Below are 25,268 nucleotides of genomic sequence, written 5' to 3' on the forward strand. Positions count from 1 at the left end.
ATGTGGCGCGGCGCTCTCGGCCTCCTCTGGCTGCTGGCGGCGGTCGGTGAGTGCGGGGCGGCAGCTGAGTGCGGCGAGGTGCCGGGTACTGCGAGTTGAGAGGAGGCGGTCTGTGCCCTCCTGGAGGGCTGGTGGGCTCCAGCGTCTCTTTCTGAGGCAGACTCTAAAGGCTTCTGCCGGCCTCCTTCGCGGGTGGGGCTGCGTTCCCAGAGGAGGCCCTCCCGAAGCCCCCAGCTTGGGGGAGCCCCCGGCTTCGAACAGAGGCTTGTCAGCTGAGCTGCCCAAGCGGTGGCGGACAGGTCCTGCCCACGTCGCAGCCGAGGTCCCCCAAAACCACAAGCTCCGACCGCCACCACTGGCCCCGTGGTGGAGGGGATACCCACACCTCAGTGGTTGTGGTGCAAACTGGGGTCACCGAGAAAGAGAGAAGTTATGCTGAAAGTGAGCTAAGTTTGTGTCGAATTCGGAGTGTGTTGTTATCAGCAATTAGTGCCCTAGTAACGGCTGCATAGACCCACTTAATGAGTACTGTCCGTAAACCTAAGGTAGGACTGCTGGGGGAGTAGCGACGTGCCACGAAGCGGCTGCTGGTCGCTCTTGAATCCCATTCCACCTTTTCACCCCTGTTACGGTAGGGGATGAAAATATAAGTACTTAGGTGTTGGGTGATGATATAAACAGCAGTGCTAATGTAAATAATTTGATAACTGCGTTGATACATAGCTATCAGATGCTTACATTGATAATTTTTCAACAGCACTGTTTGTAGCTATCATATTAGTGTGCTTAAAGGGTGGAGTATGTGGCCTTCTCCAACTTTGTCATGTGATGAAAAAAGCAGATGTGATCATAGGCCTTATCAGATGAAGTCTCAGAAAAAGAGAACTGCTCTTGATACTGTATGCATCAGTGGCATCACTGTGATAGATCAAATTCTGCACAGACATGTGCAAGAAAGGTGATCATGATCTTCAAGGCATATGCAAGAGGTCATTTACCTTGGTCAGAGTGCTGAGCATGGCTGAAATGGTCAGTTTTATCTGTAAGTACTTTGAAGAATGCACACCAGAAAAATGGTTATTTAAGCTGAGTCATAGTGCCACAGCAGCAGCTGTACTAGCTAGCCTTGAATAAATGGGGTTGGAAGTTAGAAGTTTTCTTCTTGGAATGGCGTGGGACTTTCATTGGGAATAGTATAGCAGACCAGCTCTTAAAGTGGAACTTGATCAGGTCAAAATGGTTTTGTTTTACTGGTTGTCTGAAATTGTGAGGGTGCTGTCCTGTAGGATAGGATAAACACCTCAGCAGCAGGTGTACCAAAACAGAAGGGTATTTCACAAGATCACAGGATGTTAGGGGTTGGAAGGGACCTCTGAAGATCTTCGAGTCCACCCCCCCCTGCCAGAGCAGGACCACATAACTGTATAATCTAGTGCAAGTCACACAGGAATGCATCCAGACAGGTCTTGAAAGTCCAGAGAGACTTTCTTAGCCGTAGCCCTTGATTTGTGGTGCCTTGGGTATACTCTGGACCTCTTCTGAAGTGGTTCAAATCATTAACCTGTTGGAAAACCGTCTGAGGAAAAAGTCTCACAAGACCTACTTGATTTACCGATCAGTTGGTGAATTGAATCAGTTGAGGAAGAGTGTCATGGGTGCCACAGGTAATGGAATAAGACAGGAGCAAAGTAGAAGAGCCAGATTCTTCCCCTTTGATGTACTTAGCCCTTGTTGGCTCAACTCAGCCATAGGAGAACTTGTCTAAGCCTTTAGTTTCGATTCATACTGTGCTGCAGCAGTGAGATTGCAAGACACAGGAAGTAATTCTGTGGTTGCCTTGTTTTGCTAGTAATTTCACAAGGTATTTTGGAATTGTTTTAGCTACCTATCATTTCCATATTGGTGATACAGGAAGGAGAGACTTCTTAGGTGATGTTAATGTGTCTGCAGGGGAAAATCTTTAACCAGGCATAAGTATGCATAAACACATTAGTAGAAGTACTTTGGTATTGGTACAGGAGTTCCTTGTTTCGCTTGTGTATAATGAACTTATACATTTAACCTTTTAGAACATTTATTTAGTTTTTATTAATGTTGGCTGAAGTATTTGTGTGTGTCTTGGTGTCAGAGAGTCAAGACTGAGTTCTCAAATGTTGAAATCAATTTAAATACTCCAGGAAATACCTCTTACTGAAAGAACATTTTTTGTTGTCTTTGCCTCTTGTTTGCTTTCTCTGAACAACTACACTTGAAGTAATTTGAGCTTCTTGGATGGTGTGTGGTGTTGGAGCAAAGTATCAGGGTGTGTCTTCATAGTGTGATATGTGATAAGGTGATAGAAAGGAAAATGAGGAATAGAAACTATCTGACTGCAGCATTTATCACTGAAAACAGTCTTGCTAAAGATTCTTCTTGGGAAATGCTTTTTGCTTAAGCTTTGAGAAGTGTTTTTATTTTGGAGGCTTTTAATGTGACATTCTTAAAATGCAGTCATTCAGGCTTCAGAGGGCAAAGAGTTGAGAATACAGCCAGTACATTAAGAAACGTATCAGCCCAATGCAGTGCTGAAAAGCATCGAGTGAGTGTCCCCCAAGAAATCCATCCTAGGGCATGAACATCTCCATTATCTTACCATTGTAGCTACACCAGTTGATTCTTGGAGTGGAAAGATACCACTTAACCAAGGAATCTCTGGTTTATGACATCTCTTTTTTTTGTGCCATAGACTAATAGGGTAAGGATTTTCCATGAAGTAAAGCAACAGGGAGAAGCAACCAGGTCCCATGGAAATCCAAATCTATGACAAATGTGGTTGTGTTGCATCTTTTGCATCAAGTCAAATATCCAGGAAAATTTTAACATTTTATTCTAACTGATTTTAGGGCTTCTGTGGGATTTGTAACTCATTTGGCTAGTGATGTTGCTCCTTGAGCCTTTGCAGTAATTTGGTATCCTCTAGCAGACATAGTGAAGAGCATTCAGTTTAATCCTTTATGTACGTATAAGAGTTGGAAAGAGCTACTGGATGAAGCCAAGATACTTTGTGTGTGAGGAGTAAGTATTTGCTATACTCTAAAGGAAATAATCCATTTGTTGGACCTAAACAAAATACCTGAAGCATGCTTAAATGTTAGTGGAGTGAGCTGGTCAGTATGAGAAAGAAACTTGATATAATTGCTTCTGTAGTTGCTAAAAATTGGATTTTATCTTCTTTCCAGTTTGGGGTGAAGACTGTGAGGCGTACACTGATTTGCATGGCAATGCATATCCTGCACAATCCTGTCCCTACTTCTGCTGTGGATATTGCATGGTTCGATATTGTTGCTCTAATCCTGTCTTAAGATACGACTCCTGGAAATCTTCTTGTGATCTGCTGAAGGCAGGGTACGTGGTAAACTGAATGTATACAGCTGGTCATAGTTCTATCATCAAATGACAAAACGCACAGTTTAATGGTTAAGACTTGCAAAGGGACCTTTTAGCTCTCTGTCTGCCTCTGTCAGGGATCCATGTTAACGCATAGCTGTAAAATGGAAATTAGGAGGTGGACAGATTGAGGCATGAACTCCTGGGCAACCTGCTCAAGTATGTCTGCTTGAGCATTTTCAAATACTCTTACCCTTTGATGATGGCAAAATAAATCTCTCTCTAGTATATGTTACCTTTCATAAGCATCTGATACTTAGCCAGGTGCTTGAATAAGTGTAAATTCCATTTCTGAAATTAATTCTCTTACTGCAGGGCCCTTGGCTCGAGCAGTTTCAGTGACATGCAGTTGTTCTCAGACCCTGATATTTACATTTCCTCTGACCCCAGGTAAGCCATGCCAAGTCTGAGCTTTTAAAATATTTCCTTAAGTGTTCTTCATTGTGTAATCAGTGCATGCTAGTAGAATATGAAAATAGAAATGTTTATTTCTGTGTTAAGAATGTGGAAAACTCAAACCCCATGCACATATTGGAATATCTGAAGAAGTGGAGACAAAAAGAAGAGGAGAGATCATGATATTTAGACCATAACAACCACTGGTCCATACTCTTATTACTGAATGGGAGGGTGTCCTCTAAAGCATTGACAACCTTTCTCTGTGCTCTTAAATGCTGACAGATTACATTTATAGTGGCTCAGTTAGATAAACTGCTTTTGTTTGAGCTATCTTCTTGATTTTTAGCATCTTTTGCATTTATTTTAAAGCAATATTTGGCACTGCTGACCTTTAGAAGTCCCTTCCAACTCAAACCATTTTGTAATATTTCTTGTCCTATTTTGGTGTCAGGCAAAATAAATCTTTGGACTATATTGGTGATTACAAGAGTCCAGACAGTTCTATTTTATATAGCATGGGAGGCTACAAAGAGAGATGGGAAACTACTGGAGAGTCTAGGGAAAGCTACAAAGATGCTGAGGGGACTGGAACATCTCTGAGAGACGTGGGGCTGCTTAGCCTGGAGAAGTGCAGGCTGAGAGAGGATGTCATCAGTGATTATTACCGTCTAAAGGACAATGGCAAGAGGATGGAGTCAGACTCTTTTTTCGGTGGTGCCCAGTGACAGAACAAGGGGCACCAACTGGAACCCAGGAGGTTCCATCGGAACAGGAGAAACTTCTTTACTGTGAGGGTGCTGGAGCCGTGGAGCAGGCTGCCCAGAGAGGTTGTGGAGTTTCCTTTCTTGAAGATTCCAAACCCACCTTGGACGTGATCCTGGGCAACCTGTTCTGGGTGCGGAAGTTGAACTGGTTGATCTCCAGAGGTCCCTTCCAACCCCTACCGTGCTGGGGTTGTGTGAGAGACCAGGGCTGAGCTCTGCGCGGTGAGTTCCGGTGTCCCTGGCGCTCGGGCGGGAGGCAGAAGAGGGGCACTGGGCGCCGCTCGTCACGCCCCGGCAGGAGGCGCGCGGAGGGTCCCAGAGCCTTTAAGGGGCGGGGCGTGCCATGTGACGCATGTAGGCGTGGCCGGGCGCGGTGGCGGCAGCGGCAGCGACAAGCGGTAGCGTTATCGGCATCGGCGAGCATGGGGTAAGCGGGCGCGGTGGGGCGGCAACCAGCCGGGGCGGCAGTCTGCCTTCTGCCCGGCAGTCGCGGCGGGGCAGTCCGTGTGCCGGGCGTGACCGGAGACGCGCAGGCGGCATCCCCCCGCCGCCGGGGAACGGCGCGGCGGGTGCGTGGGGCCGTGCTTGTCCTCCGGCAGCCACGTCGTGTCACCTATCGATGCGGCTTTCTGCACGCCGTAGGAAGGCAGGCTGGGGGCACCTCATGGTAGCGCTGCTCTGGTGTACGCCGGGGCACCAGTATGAAGAGAGTAAGTGGTAGAATCTGTTCGGTGGGAAGAGACCTTTAAGATCATCGAGTCCAACCGTTAACCCAGCACTGCCAAGAGCACCGCCAAAGCGTGTTCCTCAGCACCACGTATACACGGCTTTTAAATATCTCCAGGAATGGGGACCCTACCCCTGCCTTGGGCGACCTCTTCCAGGGCTTGACAGTCCTTTAAGGAAAGAAACTGTGCCTTGTATCCAATTTAAACCTCGCCCCAGGCACAACCTGAGGCCATTTCCCCTTGTCCTATGGCATGTTACTTGAGAGAAGACACCAAGCCCCATCTCGATTCAGCCTCCCATGAGGTAGGTGTAGAGAGTGATAAGGTCACCGCTATTGGGTCCTTGGTCTCTTTTGGTGCAATAGTTTTCCACACAAAAAGGATTGATGTAACATACTTATGAGGAGGGATAGCCTTTCTCCTCTACTAGGCTTGAGGGAGCCGTCTTCTATATTTTCACATGGTTCCCGTGCAGTGTGAGCCTCATCTTGCAATTAGTGTTCACTCTTAATGCATTTTTAGTTAAAAGGCTGGAAAACTTGTGAATCTTGGCAGCTGTAGAGATACTGAATCTGCTCCAATAATAAAGATTAAATATAAAGAATTAATGAATTCTTTCCATGCTGACAGGCGCAGTTAGTAAAAAGCACAGAAAATTAAAGTATGTAGTCTAAAAACAAAAAATGCAAACAAAATGACAAAAACCTGCACAATTTCTAAAGGAACTCAGGCCCGCAGTCCACAAAGGTGTGTTTGTAAATGACAGGAAACATTTAGGAAGTAGCAGCTAAGTGGCTTTAATTAATCTTTGTTTTCAACTATGGAATGTCTAAAAAGAGAATCCTTGGTGTCTCACCTTGAGAAAATGGGTCATTAGTGATTTCCTTTTTTCCTTTGGGTTACATTACAGCATTCAAAAGTGTATGTGTTCTTGAAAAGGCTTAGCAGTAACATCAAACTCTTTCTAGTCAGGCCATTTTAATAGAAAGGTGGCAATTATTCACCAAAATATCACCATTGATAAGCCACATGGACGTAACTCCAGAGTAAGGGGAAAAAAAGGGCACTTTCCAAAGTGACTAATGACTTTGGGTGTCCTATTTACAGTGTTTCAACGTGGAGAATGAAAGTGAGTAGGAATTCCTGTGATTTCAGTCAGTGGCACATGAAGTAGGTTTCTGTTTCACAGACTTAGCCCAGACTTTTGTGTGCTATTACTGGCTTTGGGTTGTTTTTTTGTTTGGGTTTTTTCAAACCAAGCAGTAAGCTGTATTCCTGTAAGAGTTATCCTTTTTTTTTGCCTGCTAGGTGTACTCCACCCTGTCATTCCTTGCTGATTTCTTTTGAAAGAAGTTTTGCATTGTTTCTTGATGACTGTGTTTACTTTGCTGTGTGAGAGGAGCTCTGATGTGAGTGGAGATAACTCTTTGTATCTCCAGCAAGATGAGCATAGTCTTTGAAGAGTTTATAATCCAAGGAGAGGCTCTGTTCTTTCTCAAGATTTGCAAATACTACTTTTGACACTGCCCTTCCAAAGTGGGAGGTATGGTTTCCTGACATTAGTATCAGAACACGTTTAGTTCCTCATTTGTGCATCTGCCTGTTCCTAGATCAAGTTACCACTTTGGCACATGGGTCATAAAAAGCCAAGATTTAAGAGGATTTCTCCTTTCTGAGGACTTGTCACAAAGTGCATGTGGACTTGTGTGGTGGGTTGAAATTTCCCTCCCATATCAAACACACCAGACTAGCTCAGTTCAGAAGCAAATGAAGCTGTATTTACAAAGAGAAACTACAGTCTACAATGGACTGCAATGAATATATACAGAATATACAGTATTTACAATATTTACAGATATGTACAATTAACAAAAACAGCACAAAACCCTCCTGGCCAAAGCCAGGAAAGCTGTCTCTCTGCCTCCCCCTTCCTTGCCTTCCCCAGACTCCCCTGGCCAAAGGAAAGAGAGAGAAGAAGCAGAAATTTATGTTAGACTTAGCTTTCAAGGTCAGCGTGCTATCTTCTTCAGTGAAGAAAGCAAGAAGAGAAACGCAGCAGCACTCTGTTAGACTGCCCAGCAGAAACACACACCAGCCAGACTGAATTTTGTTTTGAGTACTAAATCTTAAAGGGTGCTGTCTCTCCAATGGAATCGTTTAAAATAATCATTATTTTCCTTTTTTACACCCAATAGTGACTTATTTACATTCTTACTACTTTCTGCTCAAGATCTGTGAAAAGTTTTAAAGGCATAGCTCTGAAATTATCACAACTTGCCACTAGGCTGAATGACTTGGAGCATCACTTCTCCCTGCTTGGAAAACTTGCCACAGTTATGCTCTGAATCTGTGGAAGGGTTAGTGGTGGTGTGTGTGTTTTTTCTTGTCTTGTCTAGCTGAGGGGCTTTTAGTTTGTGCTTTTGCCTTTTTTTCTTCTGTTTTGTGTTTTTTTGTGAGGTCTTCTTGCAGAAGTGCAAGCAAAGCAGCAGGTTTTTAGTAGCTTATTTTTATTAGTACCCTTTAATGTTAATACATGTCAGTGCTTGAATACCAAGTGCTGTTGAGGCAGGGGTGCAAGGCACTTTGGGCAACCCTATTAAGTGCAGTTCACAGTTCAAGCAGTTCATGTCTCATAATCTTCTTTTGGACATTTTAAAGACAATAAATTTCATTCATTTGGAATGTCTTCATAATGTCCTTTCAAGTATTTGAGAGAATTCTCTTCTCAAAACACTGTATTTGGAAGTAAATGTTAGGAAACATAAAGTGTTAATTCACATCCAAGCTTTTCCCATTGTTGATCAATCCTTAAAGATCATTTGAAGCTTTTGGGTCAGAGTGTAGCCACTGGTTTTGTGTGTTTAAACTTGCCAACATATTTTCCTTAACATGTGAGGTGACCATGCACGATTTCTACAGTTTCTGCTGCTGGTGTGAATGCACTGTGCCCAGAGCTTTACTACTAGAAGGCATTCCACTGTTTTTTGTTGGTTTGTGTGTGTGTTTGGGTTTTTTTCCTTTAATTACTGAAATTTTCCCTGCTGTGCTCTGGTTTCAAAGATGGATTGGGAATAGTAAAGTTAATTTAGTTGTTTTTCCCATCTCATTTTGCAGTCTCTAGTATTATTGCTTTTTAATGAAGTGTGCAGAAAGCAGAGCACTGATTCACTGGAACCACAGCTGCCATCATCTGCGTTGGTAACGTGGTTATTTAGCCTTGGTGTGCCAGTTTTCCTTCCTTACTGGAAGAGGAAATTAGATGACTCATATCCACAGTTCAACTAATTGTGAAGTATTTGAGTGTTTAAGGAGGTGGAGTGATTCAGAACATCTGTATCAGAGTTAGAGAAGTAAATAATGTAGTTCAGGCAGCTGTCGGTCTTTCTAAATGGAAACAGAACATCAAATAGACTTGGTACACAGTTAATCAGACTCTTTCTGAATTAATTTCTGCCATGAAGTTACAGAAGGTTCCGAACAGATACAGAAATGCTTGAGACAAGGCTGTTTGTCCTTATGTGAGAAGAGGGAGGCAGAATGACAGTCTGTCTGGGGAGCCTCAGCTGGCAGAGACAGAGCAGCCTTGTCAGGCTGGGGAATGTGCTCGTTGAGGTTTTGTCCTGGGCTGATCAATGTGTTGTCTTGGGACTTTGTTCCCCTGTGAAATGGGGAAACCCCATGTGGTTCTGCCTGCCTCTGACAGATGCAGTGGCTGCAATAGTCTGGTATGAGCATAATTGGCAAACTCGGTAAGTTTCTGGCTGTGGCAGATGTGATTATCCTAAGTTGCTGTCTCTCAGTTTAGGTTTTGTTGTTGTTTTGTTGTTTGTTTTTTTAAATACAAGTCTTCTCCATAGACAAGTTAAAAAATCATCTGATACTGAACTATACCCCGTTTCTTCTCCCCTATCCCTACCAGGGACTTAAGTTTACACTTTGTGGTGTGTTTGGATGCTCCAGCATCTGTAATAGGTTACCCATAACAAGAATATAAATTTAAATTATTAATTGGAAAAGAACTTGTAGAAATGTAAGCAGTCTGTTTCCTAAGTGGAGGATTTCTTTCCCAGTACTGATCCTTCATATTTTCTGTAACGAGTTAAATTGCATACAGAGCCTGTTCTGTGAGGCTTATGTTCAGTCATAGGCTAATCTCCCTCAGGAATGTAAGCTTCTTGTCTAGAAACAATTGAGATTTGAGGCTATATTTAAAAAAAAACAAAAACAAAAACCAAACCAACCCAAACATTTCTATGCTTTTTACTAGCCTGAAAAGTAAGTAAAAGCTAGCACAGTTAGTAGTCAGAACTTGCATTACTGAGCATTTGGGTTTGCGTTCTTGTATTCTCAGTGAAGAAGCTACTTAAAGCTGACACAAAACAGTTGTGAGTTGCCTTTAATGGCTTCTCAGCTGCCTGCTTCAGACTTAATGCTTGTGCAGGTTCATTTGCTCTGAAACCAAGATGAAAGAAGTGATTGAAAAATGCTGTTCTGGCTCAAGGGGCAGGTGTGTGTGGTTGGGTTAGCATGCTCTTCTAACTGCAGAAGGCTGTGTCATGGCAAATATCGAAACAACCTGGGCTAAACATGCAAAGACACAGTAAGACTAATCACTTAGATTATATTCAGGGGTTCACTCCTGTAGGTGTGTACTTTGCTGTCTGCATGTACCTACTAGGGTAGAGGGATACCTCTTCTAACTCTGTGGGCTTTGCTGTGCCTCTGCACCTGTAACTCTGAAAACAGATTTTCTTAGCATGCTGGTTAACTCTCTGGAGAGAGCTTGTTAAAGCAGCCACAGGCAGGGTAGGAGAGACCCTGCAGAGAAGAGTCCAGCAGCCCAAGAAACAATCTTTCCTTCACAATGTGGTTAAAAGGCCGTAATTGTTACTTAATAGCATCTCTGAAAGTGGGAACACATGGGTTCCAAAGCTAGCTCCAAATTTGCCATTTCATTTACATCCATAAAATAGCCACGGCCTGAGGTGTAGCCAGATGTGTTTGCCTTAGGTTGTGTTGTAGAAATATAATGGGAGGAGGAGAATGTCTTTAAATTGCCTAGTCGTTTAGAGCTGCAATGGTAAGGTCTTCTGTGAAATGAACAAGTTTGTTTAATTTGAGGAAATTAGCACTCGTGCAATTTGATAACGTTTTTATTTAAAATGTTTTATACCATTTTTAATGTGATATTGCTCTGTTTACTAATATGATCTCTGGCTCTCAGCTCTACTGAGAGGTAAACATGAAAACCTTTTTTGTTTGTTTGCTTTTTTATGCTATGAAAGGACTCAGTTATCAAAGTCACTTCTGTGACTTCTTTTGTGAAGGTCTCATTACTGATGAATCATTTTAAAAGAAGTAGTGGTCAGCCAGATGTGACCTTAACTGCAGAGGTCTGTTCTTACTTTTGCAGTGTTAGATTTTTCCTTGGTGATCCCCATTGTGCTGGGTGAGTAATGCTTTTGAAGAGGAGGAGAGGCAGCATGCCAATTCTCAGTAGTATAGGAGAATTAATCTAATGTAAGCTTTGTTCCTACCTGAACAAAGTGTTTCTAGCTTTTATGTGTGTGATGGTGTATGAGTGGTGTGGGTAAAGAAAAAGGTTTGTGTCATATAAGAGGTGGTTTATATGGTAAGCAAGGCTGGTGGGTGTAACCCAGTCTGAACTTCCTTTGATTGCATTTCAGTGTGTTTCACAACTCCTATGCTGGGTTGCAATTTGCGAGAAAAAGTGTTGTGTTGGGGTTTTTTTGTTGTTTTGTTTTTTTTTTTAATTATTTTTCTGTAACCAAATTCTTCTCTAATTAGTGGCTTTAAATCTGCTTTTAGAATTACTGTGGTATCAGCAATAGCAAATTGTTGGCATTGCAGTTGTTTAGGTGGGGAAAATTTTTGATGGCAGTTAATTTTTTTTTTTTCAGTTAAACTTGTTCTATGAATTCAGTTAACCGTTTTGGAGAAATCCTTCCCATTGCCTTTATGTTGATCCCAAATTTTAATTAGGGTGAGAATAACATCCTACATTGTTGAACTGGCATCCTAGCAGTAGGACTACTTTGTTTGCCTTAAATATCTGTGCCTATAATCACTCTACATTCTTCTTTTGCCACTAAAGGGGCATTGTACATTATTTATTGTCTGTAGAAGCAAATGCCTTATGTTGTTTGAGGACAGGTTTTATGCTCAGGGTCCAGTGGACTTGTCTGAAATGGTCTTGTGACGTGTATGAAGCTGTAGTGTTAATTCTTAATGCTGTTGATGAAGTCTTTTAGTCCATCTGAATGCAGCTCTGACTTTTGCCTTTGTTCTGGGCATATTTGTAATATACCTTTTACCTATAGCAGTTATGCTCAACTGTCTACAAAGTGTACAATAGGAGATTTCCTGGGGAACTTCTTTGGAACACTGTAGTTTTTAGTATGCATTACAAAGGGATTTGTGTAAATAGACACATTTAGTACATGTGAACTGTTTATAGACCAAGGAGAGATGCTTGTACACATCTTCTGTAATAACCTGTTGGATCTGGGTGTTGGATGTCTGGGTAAACCACAGACTACAGGAAGTTCCCTCCCTGCCACTTTCTCTTGTAGGCTGTTTAAGAATTTGTGCTAAACCTGCTACTTGAAAAACTTGAAGCTTGCGTCTTTGGGAGAAGAAAAAAAAAAAGTAGTAATTAGCTTTACTTCCAGTAGGTCTTTATGTGTGAAATTAAAGTTTATTATTTGGGGCTTAAAGTAACCCACATTGGCTTCCTACCTGGACAAACAGAAAAAGTACCCATTCAGCACACACTGAGTAAATTTTCTGTGAAGACACTTGCATTCTTCTATAACACCTCTGCAGCTGCAAGGCTTGTTGGCTTACCATGGCCTTATTGTTGCATTAGTATTGGTTCTCCCACCAGAGCTTGCTTAGCTCATGCTGGGGGTTTCTGGGCTGTGCTCAGCTGCTGACATTGGGGTTGTAGCTCAGGGTTATTCAGGCTGTAGGTAAAGAGGTGTCCCAGGGGTTGTTTTGGAGGCTTCCTACTGTGAACTCTTCTGAGTACCCCCAAAAAAGAACAGCTATGGAAAGTTGTGATAAGTTGTACTGCTTTCCAGTGGTAGTTAATCTGTGTCTATGCTAGAGCAGTTGAGGAGGTGACAATAAGTGGTGACTTGAGCTGATACTATGCTGATGGTTTAGCCAAAATTGGCTAAAACCATTTTCTTCATGTTAAGGAACTGCAATGTGGGCAGGATCCTAGGAGGGATGCTCAGGTGCTGACTTCAGTTAACATTTATCTGATAGCCCAAGGCAGATATCATGGTTCCAGTCCATGCTCCACTGCACTATAGTTTATCAAATGACTTAGCAGTGACTCAAACATGCCAGTGTGATGAACTTACCAAGATTTCACAATTCTTGAAACCACACTATTCACTCTGAGTCTTAAGCTACCTGTTACCTGCCTCTGGAATCACTGAAGCCTCATTTCTTAGACATTTCTTGATCATGTGGCCAGCAGGGCAATGGAGAGGATTCTGCTGCTCCACTCTGCTCTTGTGAGACCTTGCCTGGATTACCTTGTCTAGCTCTGAAGCCCTCAGCACAGGAAGAACATGAACCTGTTGGAGCAAGTCCAGAGGAGCCCACAAAAGTGTTCAGAGGGCTGCAGCTCCTCTGCTTTGAGGAAGGTTAGGCTGAGAGAGCTGGGGTTGTTCAGCTTGGAGAGGAGAAGGCTCTGGGAAAACGTTCTTGTAGCTCTTCAGTTGTTAAAGGGGCACATAAGGTTGGAGACTTTGATCTGCTGTGACAAGACAAGGGATGATGGTCTTAAACTAAAAGAGGGAGATTTATACTATAGAGAAGAAAGGTTTTTTTTTTGTTTTTTTTGTTTTTTTTTTTTTACAATAAGGGTGGTGAGACAATGGCACAGGTTGCTGAGAGGTGGCAAAACTCCATCCCTGGGAACATTGTGGGTCATGTTGGACAGGGCTCTGAGCAACATGATCTAGTTGAAGGTGTCCCTGCTCACTGCAGGGGGAGGTTTGACTAGATGACCCTTGTACCTTCCAACTCAAAGCATTCTGTTATTCTCTATGATTCTATATAGGGATCTTGTTTTGGGGAGGTGGCCCCTGGGTAAAGTGACTGGTGCAGTCAGTGTCATTACACTCAGATCATGAAGCTGAACTCTGTGTTGTCTGTTTTGATTGTCAGCATGTGCTGAAGTTCTTGTGGCCCAAAATCCAGCCATGCTAAAACAGGCTGGTTAGTCTATTCAGTGTTAGAAGTCATACTACTGTTTTCTTGTGAGTGTTAACCTCAGGGGAGTTTGCTTTCTTTGTAATAGTAAATGTCTTCTTTGAGTCTCTAGCAAAGTGGCTCTTATGTTTTGAATCTTCATGCTAAAATATTAAACTGAGGAAGTATGTTGTTTATAAGGCTGAAAAGAAAATAATCCTTCTGAAAGACTCCTGGGAAGTCATACTGCTTTTTCTTTAAGAAAAGTTTATCCTTTGCTTTCTTGCTAAGCTTTAGAGGCAGACTGGGGACTTGTTTGGTCATGTCCTACACCTGAGTCAGGACAAGCGTAGACCATTCTGACACATTTCTGGGAACTGTGTCCTTTTCTGGAGCAGTAAAGAGCAAGATGTGTCTACTCCCATTTATTTAGACTTTTAGGAATAGTCTGTTGTTCTGAGGTCTTTCCAGGCCACCCTGTGTTACAGCCACAACTCACTGTAAATATTTGGTTTTAAAAGCAGCCATGCTTTTGGAAAGGCCCCTGCCAACATGTAGCTTGGAACAAATCTTGGAGCAGGTTGAAACTTGCAAACCAAATAGGCTGCTTAAACTATTTTTTTCAGAACTAAGTGGCCTCCTTGTTGTTCATTTGGATATTTTTTGCTTTTTTTGAAGACAAAGTCTGCAGTGTGTCCTATTGTCATAAGTGCACAGGTAGACAAAACTTCCTTTCCAGCAGGGCTTACAAAATGTCGCCAACTTCAGTGATGCAAACCACTAAGGAGGTTTAAAAATGTGTTGCTGGTATTGAATCTTGGGTATTCTAAAAGGCATTAAATACACTCAAAGCATTTCACACTTTGCTTGACAGTGTTTGAGATTAACTTCTACAAACAGTACTATTTAGATCCTGGGTTTGATTGTGCTGTTTTAATATGACCATCATGCCTCATTTGGTACCAAAAGGGGTAAAACTGGCAGTAATCACTTAACTCCCTTTCTGTGGACACATATTTTTGAATAAGTGGATGATTTTGGAGGTAAAGTGAGTCTCTGAGGTGTGCTCATTTCCATATACAAGTTGGTGCTTTGCAAAGGTGAGAGAAGAGGGGTAGGAGCAGGGCAAGGTAGGAGAAGAAGGGGTGGTTGGAAATGTCAAGGAGTGTCTCTTCATATTTACTTTCCTATGGATTTTTTTAAGTAGCTGTTTATGGTTGCAGCTTGATTTTTGTTTTCTGTTAAATTATTGGCACAAGTCAGCTTTTTTGTGAAAAGGGAGAAGCAGGAAATGGCAGTGAATAAACTCAGGCTGCTTATAGCATTGTGTGCTTTATTTAGGGACTGTCATATATATAATGTGGGAATCTGGAAAGTTGTGTTCAAACTGACGTCAGCAGAGCCTTCTGCTTTGGTGCTGTGGCCACCCTGACTTCTGCACTCTGACATTTGTTTGCAGAATTCAGGGGGTTTGGGTTGGGTTTTGTTTGGTTGGGTTTTTTTTATTGCTTGGTTAACCATTCAGTGGAAAAAAAACTTGAGGCTACATTCTCTCATGTCTGTCCTTTTCCTTTATGTATAAAGCTAATAGTTGGTCATTAAGTTATAATTTAATGTGGAATTATTCAGAAAAAAAAGTATGTTCAGAGTCCCTTTAGACAGATTCATCAAGTGGAAGCAATTAAATGAGGCAATAGTTTTGGTCAAGAAAGGAGGATAGGCTTTCTGGAGTGGCAACTGCAGGAGAGTCTTTATGCAGTATCTAGAACATTTTATTTCTTGAGGCTTAGACAGTTCACTGAATCAAGTGTGCTGAGCACCATTTTGGCCTTGCTTAACATCTAGTACTGGTGGCCTTCCTGCACTTTTTTCAGTAGTTTGACTCGAGAGATTTTTTTTTGTCAGTTTTACTAGTGGGATGTTGCTGAGTGTTCAGGAAGAAGTGCTCAGGGTAGTACTTGTTCAGCAGTAAAAGAAGGTAATGCCTGAGCATTCAGTTATTCCAAAAGAGTATTGCTAGGTTTGCTTATTGACAGAAATTGTTAGAAAACAAATATTTTAAAAACAGAGCTTTTCAAAACAGAGTGTGTTGACGCTGCAAGCTGATAGCACACAGTGCTTTATTTTCACTCAGTGTCAGGCTGCTTTCTGTTGTTGCAAGACGTTAGTCTGCGTGAGCTCAAGCACTGGCAGGAAAATGGTGCTTCTGATGTCAAACAGGTGATAAAAATGCCTACAATAATCTAGTTGTGTACTCTCCATAGCAAACTCTGGGAAGAACTAACTGCTCTCTGGTTTTTTTCACTCCCCTGGGCTATTTCCGAAGGTTTATGGTTGTGGTCTGTATTAACTCAGTATTTCAGCAGGTAGAGCTGAACCACAGTCTTTGCACAGACAAACACAGAACTGTGCTCTAAGGGCTGTACACCTGGCACACCTGTACTTTAAATATGGCTCTCCATTTGGCTCTTAAAAAGATGTACATCAAATGTCACCATGCTGTGGTTGTGGCATTTGAGCAAAGACACAGACACATAATGAGAATGCACAGGCTGTCTGTAACAGCTTGGTGGAAATAAGGATATAGTAGTTTGTTGGGTTTGCTTTTGTCGCTTTCCTAGTTAGAGATAGTAAATATGCACTGAGATACCTGCTTCAGTGAGCAGGAAACTTGCTATTACAAGTAAGCAAATGGAGCCCAAGCTTCTAGCTGCCCAAAGTTTATCTGGTGGTGGTGGTGGCCAGCTTGGCTGCAGATGTGCTCTCTTATCTTTCACAACCAAATTCAATTCTGATAAGGGCTCCCTGCCACTTCCTGCTGTGGTAGTTCATTTATGATGAGTAGGCATTTCTTTACTTTGTTTTCTCTACTTCTTAGGTTGGTTTGATTTTTGCCCAGCCTTGCTGAAGTTCAAAGAGGTTCATTGTAGAAGTGAAGAATTCTAGTTTTTGTCAGGCCTAATCCCTTCCCTTGACACAATTTCTTTCCTTGTTTACTAGCAATTCCACCACCCTACCCCCCAACTTTTTTACTGAGGAAAAAAGCCCAGAAGAAGAACTTAGGCTTTTCCTTTGTTGTCTCTGCTAATGTTGCTTGGTAATAATTGTGTATAATGGAAACATCAACTTCCCTAGTGGGAGCTTTGTGAGCATTGATAGACAAGCAGGAAAAAGAGCAAGGAAAATGCCCTTGGCACTCCAAAAGTAGCAGTAATTGTAGGTAACATTTGGGATCATGCATGTTTTATGTTTCTAGGGGTGTCCATAGTTTGTCACAGGCATTCATGCTGTTTCTTGTAAACACTGTAATCAAGATGGTTGTCTAATGTATGAATCTAGTTCTTTTTCTTTCCCAAGTGCACACTTTCTTGTCTGTGTGTATTTATGAATTTATATGAGTGTAGTAAGAACCCTGTATAATTAATCTGAGTTCTACAAGGCACTCTTGCATCTCATCCGTTTCCACGTACAGAGGGGTTCAGCTTGTGTTGTCATGTTAACATGATCTATGTTTGTTGTTGCTGTCATGGACAGGAGGCAGCCAGTGTTTCAGGATGTGGTATCATTGTGCACATTTATCTCTCTTCCACCACCATCCCCTTCCCCTGAAATTCTGTTTGTGGCTTCCTTTTTATACCAGGCTTGTAAGAAATTGGATTTTTGGATGGAAATTAGTTGCCTTGTGGACTGTGATGAAATGAAATTAATGCTAGTAAGGACAGGGGTAGCACTGGAAAGCAGCATGATTAGGAGTGTGTTTGCTTGTGCAGTCAGCACAACATCCCGCAAAGGTGCAAATAGCAGTGACAAAGCATACATACCTCTTTACATTCTGCAATCATCTGTTGGCTTTCTTAACCATATTTCTCAGATGGCTTCTGTAACTTCAGGAGGCTTCAGCAGTTCCTGCTTCCTGTTTTACATGCAAAGGCTTAGATGCAGTCGCTATAGGCAATTCACAGTATTAGATATAGTAATCAAGGAGTAACTCTGTAGTGTCATGTTAAGTGCACATGTTAGATAAAATGGTTGCTCAGATTCTTGAAAGATTTGACCCAAGATTTTTCTTCTAGGTGTTGCAGAAACAGAATAAAAAATGAGGGAAGCTCTCTTAGAAGGGAAAAAGAAAAAAAGGCATTTTAAATTGAAGATGTTCCATGCTTAGGTTCACGTGTCCAGCTTACTGAGGGTCAAGTTGCTCTAAATGACTGAGGTGAAGTCTTCTGAATTTAGGCTAGGGGTAGAGCATTTTGCAGTGATTTAACCTTTCAGTGTCATTAATACTCAATTTTCACATTCCATGGCAGTTTGGTAGCCAAGTGAGAATTGCTGGAGGTTTTGGAGATGTGTCATTGTTTAAACCTGTTAACAGGAGCTGAGCAGGAGGGGGAGAAAAAAAAGAAAATTCTGTAGTCAAAAATCTTTGAAGAAGCAAAAACAGGATGGATATAAACCCAGCTCTCTTGTTATTTTAGAGCTTGTTACTTATTAAAACTGACTTCCTGCAATTGTTCCCCAAACTGATGCATGGTACATTTTACAAGAAATAAAAATGCTGGAGACTTTGGCTTCTAGGGCAGATGGGCTTCATTGATTTCAGACTGTAAGGAACAAATCAAGGAAAGTAAGGCCTAAAAGGGAATTGTCATTGGGCACTGAATGCTTTACAGAGCAACTTCTTTCCTGTGAGGTAAAGCTGAAGGGGACCTACAAGAAAGCTGGGAAGGGACTGTTTACAAAGGCCTGTAGCACTAGGACAAGGGACAATGGTTTTCAACTAGGGAAAGGTAGATTTCGATTGGATGTTAGAAAGAAACTCTTTAGTATGAGGGTGGTGGAACACTTGGAACAGACTGCCCAAGGAGGTGGTGGAGGCCCCATCCCTGGAGAGACGTTCATGGTCAAGCTTGATGGGGCTCTGAGCAACCTGACTGGGGGATGTCCCTGCAGAGGGTTTGGATTAGATGGCCTCTAGAGATCTCTTCCAACCGAGTGCATTCTATGATTCTACGATGAATTTGTGTGAAAGTGTCTTACTACTTCTGGTGGTGTCTCTTTATCAGCTTTGGAACTCTGATTGCAATTGGAGTGACCGTTTGTGCAGTGATTATCGTCACTATTGTCCTGTGCCTCACCTGCTCCTGCTGCTGCTTGTATAAAGCATGTCGGAGACCACGGCGTAAGTAGCTCTCCAGCTGTTTTATTTTTCACATCTCTTAACAAGACTTCCCCTTCCCAGAAGATGGTGTTCCTATGAAAGGGGAAAAAATAACCTTACCTTACCTTGCCTCTCTGCTGCAGAAGCTGCAATAGTTAAACGTAAAAAGATAATCATTTAAGCTGCTTCAGAATGTGAAGTTGCAGAGGCATGTTTTGGAATGTTTTCTAAGCATTTAGAAGGTTTCTTTCTCTACTCCCTCATTATGTGGATTTGGGGTGAGGGGGTTGGGGGCTATTTGTGTAGCTTAGGGGTAAGCAGGGGATAGGATGACATTTTAAATTTTCCTTAATGTAAATACACCAAGGCCCAGGACTGCAAAAGTGCAGCCTTGAGCAAAGTCTAATGGTAGCATAAAGGGAAGGAGATCTGAAAAACGAAAACGTTGCCATTTATTATAAAGTGTTAATGCTTCCTCATTCAAAAAAAATGTGTTCCAACATCTGCTCCTAGGAAATTCAATGTCTTGATGCGTATTTGCATTTCTGACTGCTGTTCAGAGGGAGACACATGGGTGTACTAGTGTCTGGATTACATACAAAAGGAAAACCATGTGGGCAATCATGGTAGGAAGCTCTGTACCTAATAAAGGTGATCTCTATAACCTTCATCTGTAAAAGAGAATGACATTTTCAGAAGAGCATTTTTTCAGTCTCATACCAAATGACAGATAATGTGGCTGCAGGGTTGAGTTCCTGCTTTCTGAAGAGGCCACGAAAAAAAAATTCCTTTGCTCTTTGTGGTTGAAAGACAGGGAGATGAGTTGGCTGCTGTCCCAGTGTGTGGAGGTTCTCACTGAGATCAATGGGAAGGGTATTTGGAGGCATACATTTCAAAAGCTTTTGTGGAACTTTGAAAGTGAAATGACCCAGAGTTTGAAGAGTGACACTGATCACAAGAGAGAAGGTTTTTTCACAGTACTGCTTTAGGCTCTCCCAGGGGATCTCCTAGAACCACCAGCACTAACCATGTTCCTTTTGCTTGCTTGCAGCTGTTGTGGCCACCACGACTGCCACTACAGTGGTTCACACTCCCTATCCCCAACAGCAGGGGGTGGCACCCACCTACCCAGTAGCTCCATATCAAGGCTATCAGCCTGTGGCTATCCAGCCACAGCCCGGGATGCCAGTAGCACCATACCCTGCACAGTACCCTCCCCCTTACCCCATGCAGCCATCAGGACCTCCAGCTTACCATGAAACCGTGGCAGGTAAGGCAGCCCTGAGTGTTCCTTCATCTCTTAAATAGCTAGAGGCAGTAGCTTTGGAGGCAGTCTTGTGAAATTTCCATGTATTTTCTCTGACGTTTATCAAGTTACAGTGGATGCTGTAATTCACCCTTGCTGAAATTTCTCTATCACCGTTTCTAAGTTGTGTTGCCAAAGGAGAGGTAGCTGGAGCTGTGTAGCAAAGTTTGGTGGTAAGTGGGACTGTCAGCGGATCCAGTAGAATGTTCTACTAATTCAGTTGGAATTTCATGTTAAAATGAGAATCCAGTTAACATCTGGTATAGTAGTTGGGTGTTTCTGCATGCTCCTTCTAATCTAGTATTCACTAATTTTTTTCAATCTGTATACTGGTGGCATTTTCTAGTGTTTCTTGTCTGGAATGTTTCTAGAATTCAGTCTGATCAACCTCAGACAAATTTTCCTAATGACTAGCAGTTAAAATTAGCAGAATCTTTTTTTTCCTTCTGCCATGACACTGTTTTCATTCAGCTTCGTTGTTGTCACTAACATCTGCTTCTGCTGGTGATAGCCATTCTCTGAACAGTTGCTCCCTGGCTTTCCAGAGAGCCCAAAACTAGGCTGTTACCTTGTCCTAAGATCTTGAAGCCCTCTTATAAAGCACTCTGTTTATCCTTTTAACTAAAAAGCAAAGCATAGTCATGAATAGTAGATAATGCCTGTAGAAAATAACTCTTCTGTGACAACTGTTATATGAATATAAAGTGGCTGTTCATGGTCTCAGGCATTTGTAAACCAGTCAGAAATTGTATGTTAACTGTGCAAACCAGCCTGTGTGTAAAGACACAGACTTGGCTGGCCTGTTGACTTTTATGTTGCTGTTGCAAACTCTAAAGAAGCTCTGAAGAGTTGTATGGGATTAGCCTAGAGTGCTTTGGTTTTATTATCATGTGGTGGAGCCAATAAACTGATCCTTCTGCTTCTCTTGCTCTCTGGTTTCTCAAACTGTTGCTGGTTTATGAGTTCTTAAAATATTTTTATTTCTTCTTGGGAAATGGTAAAACACTTAATCACATTGCCAGCTGAGAATGCCTCAACGTGAGAGCTCTTTACTTCATTGCTCTTGGCTATTGACCAAAGGGCAGCCTCTTAAGTAGGTCACAGGCAAGGGAACGAATACTTGCTGGTCACACAGGAGCTAAAGCCACTCCCTTCAACAGATCAGCCAGGGATAACCACACACACCCTCCAGGCATCTGATCAGGTGCTGCATTATATGAACTAACCTGTGCTGTTTTACACTCCTGAAAACTAAGATGCCCTTTGAGAGCAGTTTATCTCAGACTACTAGAAAATAAGGCTATCTTCTGAGTGATGCACATCTAGTCTATAAGTCAAACTCTTGGATGTGCTCAGGAGTGATGAGATACTTATTTTTTTTTTCCTTTAACTTTTTTAATGAACTCTCTGACATTTACCAAGAAAATGTTTCTCCTGGAGGAATCCTAAGATGCTTTCTCCAGTCCTCTTTCTTTTGTCTGGTGCTTTATTTTCACTTTTCTGCATACTGTCAGATATATCCTAGCTTTGTACATCTCTGACTTCCACTGACTGGTTTTTTGGATCCAAGCTGTTCCTTTTTGGTTGTATTATTTTAGACTATGTTATCCCCTGAATGCTAACCATGTGCCTGTGGCTGCCATAGTAGACACGCACACTTAAGCATCAAAAAAACCACCCCAAACACAAGAACAAAGGTTTTTGTGATCTTTGGAAATGCAGATACTTTCTGGGTTAGCACAAACTATTCTCAGGTCCAGCTAAGGTGCATAGTAAGTTGAACCTCTTAACCGTGTGCTCAAAATGGAAGTTGCCATTCTAGCTACAGAATTCATTTAGAGTGTAGATTTTACCAACCTGTGTTTTCTTGTTTTGCTTTTGCAGCTGGTGCTGGAGCACCTTACCCAGTCAGCCAGCCCCCTTACAACCCTGCTTACATGGATCCTCAGAAGCCCACCTATTGAAAAGATCCACTGTGCTTCTCCATGTTTTAAGTATAATTTGTGCTGTTTACACTGTGCAACTCTAGTAGACTTCTCTGGAAGACAGCAAACTTTTGTCTAAATTGAAGTTAATCCAGTATCTTTTCTTCTGTAATGCTTTGAGTATGAGGAAGGAGTCTTTTTCTTGCAGAAGTTGTTAAATTTATACCTCAAGCAAATACAAAGAGAGATTTTGCTCTATATAGAATGAGAAAAGCATGCAGAAAGAGTATTCCAGAAAAAAAAAGAACCACAAGAACATTTGCTGTGCAATAATTTTGAGCATTCTCAAACACCCAAAGCTGCAGCAATCTTTTGCACAGTATTTAAACATAACTTAGTCTCTATAAAATCTACCTGATCGATGTTATGTGTGTTCTGCCTGTTACTGTGGTTAGGTAAGAGACTATGTAATACATTGCATTTACCATTCAAAGGGAATTTTCCTTTTTTGAAACACGTTTGCCTTCAGTAAGGGGTACAGCAAACCATATTTAGCTGTCTTTGGAGTAGTTGCATTTTTCTGTGCTGAGTAGCATGAGTTGATAATTTCCTTGTGTTCTTCCCTGGGGTTTTAGGGTTTGGGATTTTTTAAAATTTTGGTGATTTGTTTGTTTTGGTTGATTAGTCATTTTGGTTTGTTTTTCTTTTTTAATAATTGTGCCTTCATTGAGTGTTTTCTCAGGCCATTTTAATTTATAACCAGAAATTAACAACAAACCAAACTCTCTGCCACTTAGCAGAACAAATAAATCAAAAGGTGAAAACCTGTGAGTTCTTTATAAAATGGTTGGACAAGTATTTGTTGACCAAGTAGTTCTGGACAAGCTTACAGAATTCATGTGTTGTTGGTGAGTTTGGAAATAAAACCAGCACCTTAATCTTATGTTGAACAGAAGTACCTGCCAGTGTTTAGTCCTGCCTCATCACGGGGAAGGAATTAGTTTTGCAGGAGAGATGGGATGTCAGAAATAGATGGTGTTATTTAAATGTTTGGAGTTTGTTGTTGCCTGTGTCTAGAGGAAAGTGTAGGTGGCAGGAACCTACGAGTGAGATGTACATAAAATCAATCTGCTTTTGAATAATAGTATTCAGGGGGGGATAAGAAATCCAAGCCCAACAGGCAGTAGAGCTGAAACCTCCTTTTTGTCTTCAGCGTTCCCATAGAGCTGAGCAGAGAAGGAGAAGGCAGGGAAAGGCAGGATTTGGACACATGGAGGCAATGTGTTCTCAGGAAGGTAGTGCTTGCAGTCATGAAACACCTTGAGACTACTACCAGTGTTAGCAAAGCTTTTGGCTCTGTACACCTTGTAATTTTACTTATTTTAATTCCCTCTACAATTCTGTCTTTTCTACCATTGAAATACAGCTCTGCTGAGGAGCACCAAATTGTGCAGTCTGTTGTAGGTATCACTGAGGCATCACTGGTGAAATAATTTTGACATATTGCATACACTGACTTGACTTTTTTTTTTTTTTCAGAGAAGCCATTAAGCCATTTGTGCTCCTGTTCCACCTTTGGGGTGTACTAACTGTTTGAAAACATTAGTGGTGGAATTGTTTTACCTCATAATGATGGATAGAAACTGCAGCTGTCAAAGGCAGCCTTATTTATCTTCCTGAGTTTTGAGTTTAGTTCTGGGTTATTCCAGTTGCTTTTTCAAGAAAGTCTTCAGGGCATTTCAGAAGAAACTTGCAGGAAGTTTTTTATCATTCTGATTCATGCCAACCTGTGCCACTCTGTGTTACACCTTTGTGTCAAAATCAGTAGCATGAAACGGTGCCAGGAGGCACTCAGAGCATGCACACCCTGTATCTGTGTGTTCCTCCTCCTTCCTGCCTTGTCAGCTCAGAAACTGGGCAATGCTTCATTACACTGCTAGCAGTTATGTGAGAGAATCAAAAATAGACCTCCTCCTGTACAGAGGATGAGGTGGTTTTCTAGAAATGTGGAATTTTTGGGTGGGAGGGCAGTGAGTAACTGCAGAAATAATGCCCTTGCTATAGATCCTACCCCTATACATTTATTGACAGAAATAATCCAGCAGCTGCCCGGGTGGAGCCTGGCCAGTGCTCCATCTCAGAGCACAGGTAACATGTTCTGGTGTTGATGAAGTTTTTACTCTGTACCACTCTTCCTTTCCTCCATCTGATGTGACAATGAGTACAGGTCATGGCAGCGTTAGCAGTGTTGTTTGGCTTATGAAAGGAAAATCTGCACTTTCCTGAGATGTTGGCTCAGTCATCTGCCATCATCCTAAGAAAAAGATAGTAGGAAAGTGAAGTGGTAACAATAACAGAGGCGCTTAAATGTCTGAAGTTTTGGTGTAGATGTTCTACAGACCAAATAAATTGCCCTGAACACCACTGTGTGTGGAGTGGTGAGGGGAGATGAGGGATAGGGTTAAAGAGCTTGGAAATTTAAACCTTTCCTTCAGTCAACAGATGGTTATAATAAATATATAAAGTGAAGAGATGAATCATTAATCTAGAACAACTTGAGTAGCAGTTCAGCTACTTCAGTGACAAAACTCATTGAAAGAAAATGGTCCACTTACCTCACATCATAATTGGAGCAGTTAATCAGATCTTTTCTTATTGTTAGTGTATCAATCATCATTAACAATAAGGTGCAGGACCAAATTTTGCTTTTGTTGTTGCCATGCAACCCATTGATACTTGGTTTTTGTATAGTTCATTATAGAAAAGCTATATAGTGTTAGAAAAGATGGAGAAGCTTCAAACTTTTAGTTGATGGAGTGCTTCAACAGCATTGCTGTTGTGTCAGCCCAAGTAATCACTTTGCCTTCACATCAAACCAGTTACCCACAGTGCTCTAGGGGAGGGGGGATGGAATTAAAACTTCAATGTTGAAAGAGTATGTTATTTTTTTGTTTTGTTTAATTCTGTAAGTGCCTTTGTTTCAGAAATGTTTTGTGAAATTAAAGATAGTAGAATATTCTGTTGTACTGATTTTACTAGATAACCATTGTTGATTTTTATTACATACTGTAACCTAGCTTTGTGTGTTGTTTGTAGTTTAAACCTACATATCCAAAAGAAATGGCATAAACTCTATGCACCTTTGTAATAAATGCTGTGTTTGAAGTACATTCTATCGATTTGTTTCCCTTAGCCCTTAATCTGAGCGTTATTTAAGGGAGTATCTGCAAAAGCACATTTTACTTCAACGTGTTTGACAGCCAGTGCTACCAAGTGTACTTTTAAGTCATCCTGTGGCATGAATATCACTTTTGGTAATGGAGACTGAAGCCT

The 25,268-nt window shown here is 41.7% G+C and overlaps 1 protein-coding gene across 3 annotated transcripts; it reads left to right on the plus strand.

The window, feature by feature from the left end:
• On the plus strand, positions 1-25,082 carry SHISA5 (shisa family member 5). 3 transcript variants are annotated; one of them, XM_054387251.1, is made up of 6 exons: positions 1-46; positions 3,219-3,384; positions 3,742-3,816; positions 18,610-18,725; positions 19,756-19,974; positions 21,895-25,082. In XM_054387251.1, exons 1-6 carry the CDS (start codon positions 1-3, stop codon positions 21,972-21,974), a joined length of 702 nt encoding a protein of 233 aa, XP_054243226.1. In that variant the 3' UTR covers positions 21,975-25,082. The 3 variants fall into 3 exon arrangements, with proteins under 3 accessions (XP_054243226.1, XP_054243225.1, XP_054243227.1); XM_054387250.1 differs by lacking the exon at positions 1-46 and adding an exon at positions 920-1,042; XM_054387252.1 differs by lacking the exon at positions 1-46 and adding an exon at positions 3,039-3,054.
• Positions 25,083-25,268: the final 186 nt, after the last annotated feature.

Source organism: Indicator indicator, chromosome 15 (assembly GCF_027791375.1).
Source record: "Indicator indicator isolate 239-I01 chromosome 15, UM_Iind_1.1, whole genome shotgun sequence".
Taxonomy (NCBI): Eukaryota; Metazoa; Chordata; class Aves; order Piciformes; family Indicatoridae; genus Indicator; species Indicator indicator.

Bases quoted from the DNA above. Each gene is read 5' to 3' on its own strand.
- SHISA5 (XM_054387250.1), top strand. From the start codon at position 946: ATGTGCAAGAAAGGTGATCATGATCTTCAAGGCATATGCAAGAGGTCA. The intron at 1,043-3,218 runs GTAAGTACTTTG...TCTTCTTTCCAG, and splicing joins TGAAATGGTCAGTTTTATCT to TTTGGGGTGAAGACTGTGAG. The intron at 18,726-19,755 runs GTAAGTAGCTCT...GCTTGCTTGCAG, and splicing joins AGCATGTCGGAGACCACGGC to CTGTTGTGGCCACCACGACT.